The sequence below is a fragment of the Hippopotamus amphibius genome, chromosome 9 (assembly GCF_030028045.1).
Source record: "Hippopotamus amphibius kiboko isolate mHipAmp2 chromosome 9, mHipAmp2.hap2, whole genome shotgun sequence".
In the NCBI taxonomy this organism is placed as follows: domain Eukaryota; kingdom Metazoa; phylum Chordata; class Mammalia; order Artiodactyla; family Hippopotamidae; genus Hippopotamus; species Hippopotamus amphibius.
The window spans coordinates 85,938,036-85,941,653 of NC_080194.1; the positions used below are offsets into that span (position 1 = coordinate 85,938,036).

The following is a 3,618-nucleotide window of genomic DNA, read 5'->3' on the forward strand; positions in this document are numbered from 1 at the left end:
CATTCAAAATTAATGCAATTTAATAGTGTATGTGAAGGATGGAAGATAGCAGGGCTGTCATGTAAAGTTTCTGGGTGAGATTGTAAATAGAAACTGCACTGCAGAGAGATATCCAGCGTGGAGAGGAGCAAGCCCACCAAGGTAATTCTAAGGGGAAACACGAGTCTGTAAATATCTAGAGCATTTGCTCCTTTTCCATTTCACTGTTTTAAACACAGCTAATTTACATACACATTCACTTTAACCACAGATGTCTTTTCATAGACACCCAAGAGTTGATTCTTCCATAAAGATGAGAAATCACACAGTGGTGACTGAATTCATCCTCCTGGGAATCCCAGAGACAGAGGGCCTGGAGACGGTGCTTTTTCTCCTGTTCTCATCATTGTATTTGTGTACTGTCCTGGGAAATGTGCTCATCCTTACAGCTATCATCTCCTCCTCTCGGCTTCACACCCCTATGTATTTTTTCTTGGCAAACCTCTCCACGTTTGACCTGGGTTTCTCGTCAACAACTGCTCCCAAGATGCTGTCATATCTTTCAGGGCAGAGTCAAGGTATCTCTTTCCAGGGCTGAGCTACCCAGCTCTTCTTCTACCACTTCCTGGGATGTACTGAGGGTTTCCTATACACGGTGATGGCCTATGACCGCTTTGTTGCCATATGTTATCCTTTGAGATACATGGTCATAATGAATCATAGAGTCTGCTCCATCTTGGCCACAGGGACCTGGATGGGTGGCTGTGTGCACTCCATTATCCTAACCTCCCTCACTTTCCAGTTATCCTACTGTGGCTCTAACAAGGTGGGCTATCACTTCTGTGACATACCCGCAATCTTACCTCTAGCCTGTGAGGATACATCTCTAGCCCAGAGGGTAGGTTTTACAAATGTTGGCCTTTTGTCTCTCATTTGCGTTTTTCTCATCCTTGTTTCCTACACTCGCATTGGGATCGCCATATCAAAAATTCACTCAGCAGAGGGCAGGCAACGAGCATTCTCCACCTGCAGTGCACACATCACTGCAATTCTTTGCGCTTTTGGGCCAGTAATCATCATCTATCTACAGCCCAATCCCAGTGCTTTGCTTGGTGCTATAATTCAGATACTGAATAATCTTGTAACCCCCATGCTGAACCCCTTGATCTATAGCCTGAGAAATAAGGATGTAAAATCAGCTCTGAGAAATGCATTTCCCAAGAGAGGCTTTGCTCTGGGGGAAAATGAGAAAAGCTAAAGATTTGCTGGACAAAGTGATTCTCCATTTCTTGGGACTAATTCTCTTCTGTAGCTTCCAAGGCATGTTGAAATCAAATGTACTCTGAATCGATCTGCCACTTAATCTTGCTAAGTTTTAAAATATATGTCTGTTTTCATATTTTCCTATGTTTTATAGTGAAATGTAATTGAATCACTTTGCCAACATCAAACTTATTCTTGTACTGCCTGGACCTTCTCCCAGCACCACCATCCTCCCCAAAACATTTTTTAGTTCATTAAATCTTAGAAAGAGTTAAGAGAACATATTTTCTTTCTCACAATCTCAGTTAAAAGTATATCCACATATATCTAGAGGGAATGGAAAATGAAAAACAAATCAAGAAATCGCAGCTTAATACAGAATATCAGAACTCAGTATCCTTTGTGTAGAGTATAAATTTCAATTTACTTCCAGTCAACATCAAACCTCAAACTAACTTGAGTAATATTTAAGGTAAGGTCTTTCTAGTGTGTAGCCTAGTTTGATTTTAATATTTTTTCTTGTGTACACATTCCATTGGGATTCAAATATCCTTCTTGCATTGTTAGATACCTGGAAGGCTGTGAGCTTGAATCATGTCTCAGTGCCTAAAAGAATCAGCTATAGTTTTGCAAAGAAAAAGGAAACAAAAAGATAGTAAGAGAAACAAACAGAAACAATCAAGTTTAAATATGTTTTACATGTTTTTCTTAAACATCAACATTGATTTATCCATTGTTCTAGAAAGCAAGCCTGTTAGAATTTTTGTTTACATTTAGGTAGCAATAATAAATGTGCCTCTCCATTGAAAAGAATGTTTCCTCCTTTCCCATAATAAGGTCTATATAACTTATTTTGATTCTGCTAATTTCTAAGTTCCATAATTCTAAGGAAAAAAATTGTTAAAGTTATTTATAGAAACTATGTTAAGTTTTATAACATATTCTCATTTTCCTTTTCCTGATTTTATTTTCTTTTTCTTTGTATGTTTTACCTACCAGCTGTTTACGGCTTTCCTGGTTACCCACATTAAGTCCTTTTTGATAAGAACAAGAGAATACATAATATATTAAAACTAATAATAATAATAATTTTAAAAAACTGTTATTTCAGAGGTAAAACAGTATTTTTCATAATGGAATGATTATTTTCTTCCTTCTCTGAACTTCAATTCATATCTGTCAATGCAGGTGATTGAAAATAAGTTCTCCAGGTAGAAACTATAAGCATCACACCAAATATGGAATGAGCTGTTAGAAAATATTAAATGGGCTCCCATGACAGGAGATGCCAATCACCAGTGCTTTGTAATTTGTTGTATAAGCATCTCTAATGTGAGATACTCTAATTGCACCTAACAAGAAATTCGGTTGTCACTAGTCACTTCTGGCTAGAAATCCAAAGAACACTAATCAAGTAACCTTAGTTACACTGAAGGTGTTTACAGATTAGCAACAATTGAATTGAAATATAATCAAATGTTAAAGGATGAAATGAAAATAGTGGTTGGATTTTCACTTATCTCTTTAATATAAACATCAAAAAATCAATGACTTCCATTATAGCAATGTTGTTATTTTCAATATTCTGTTAACTGGGAAACACAATGCGGTAGTTCCCCCCTTATCCACAGTTTCATATTCAGTGATATCAGTTCTGTGGTTTCACTCACCCACAGGTCAACCTTGGTCTAAAAATATTACATGAAAAATCCCAGAAATAGATAATTCCTAAGTTTTAAACTGCCAGCCTTTCTGAGTAGTGTCATAAAATCTCGAGCTCTCCGGCTCTGTCTGGCCAGGGACATGAATCATCCTTTTGTTCAGTGCAACCCACCTGCTAATCACTTAGTAGATGTCTAGGTTATCAAATCAACTGTCCCAGTATCACACTGCTTGTGTCCTTATCTTACTTAATAATGCACCCAAAGCATAAGAGAAGAGAGGCTGGCAATTCGGATGCGCCAATGAGAAGACATAAAGTGCTTCCTTTAAGAGAAAAGGTAAAAGTTTTCGACTTAAGAAAGAAAAAAAAAATCAATCTTGTATTGAGGTTGCTATGATCTATGGTAAGAATAAATTGTATATCCAAGAAACTGTGAAGAAGGAAAAAGAAATTTGTACTAGTTCGTTGTTGCACTTCGCACCACAAAAGTTATGACCACAGTGTGTGATGTGTTTCATTAAGATGGAAAAGGCATGCAATTTGTACAATAAAATATTCTGAGAGAGGGAGACCACATTCACATGTTTATTACAGCATATTGTTATAATTTTTCTATTTTATTATTAGTTATTGTCTTTAATCTCTTACTATGCCTAAGTTATAAATTAAACTTTATCATAGGTCTGTACGTATAGGAAAAAACATAGTCTATA

At 36.5% G+C, this 3,618-nt stretch overlaps 1 protein-coding gene across 1 annotated transcript; it reads left to right on the top strand.

The window, feature by feature from the left end:
• The first annotated feature begins 292 nt into the window (after positions 1-292).
• On the top strand, positions 293-1,500 carry LOC130860955 (putative olfactory receptor 10D4). The gene is given in 2 exon segments (XM_057749478.1): positions 293-1,188; positions 1,434-1,500. Coding segments are annotated over 2 exon segments (963 nt in total).
• The last annotated feature ends 2,118 nt before the right edge of the window (positions 1,501-3,618 follow it).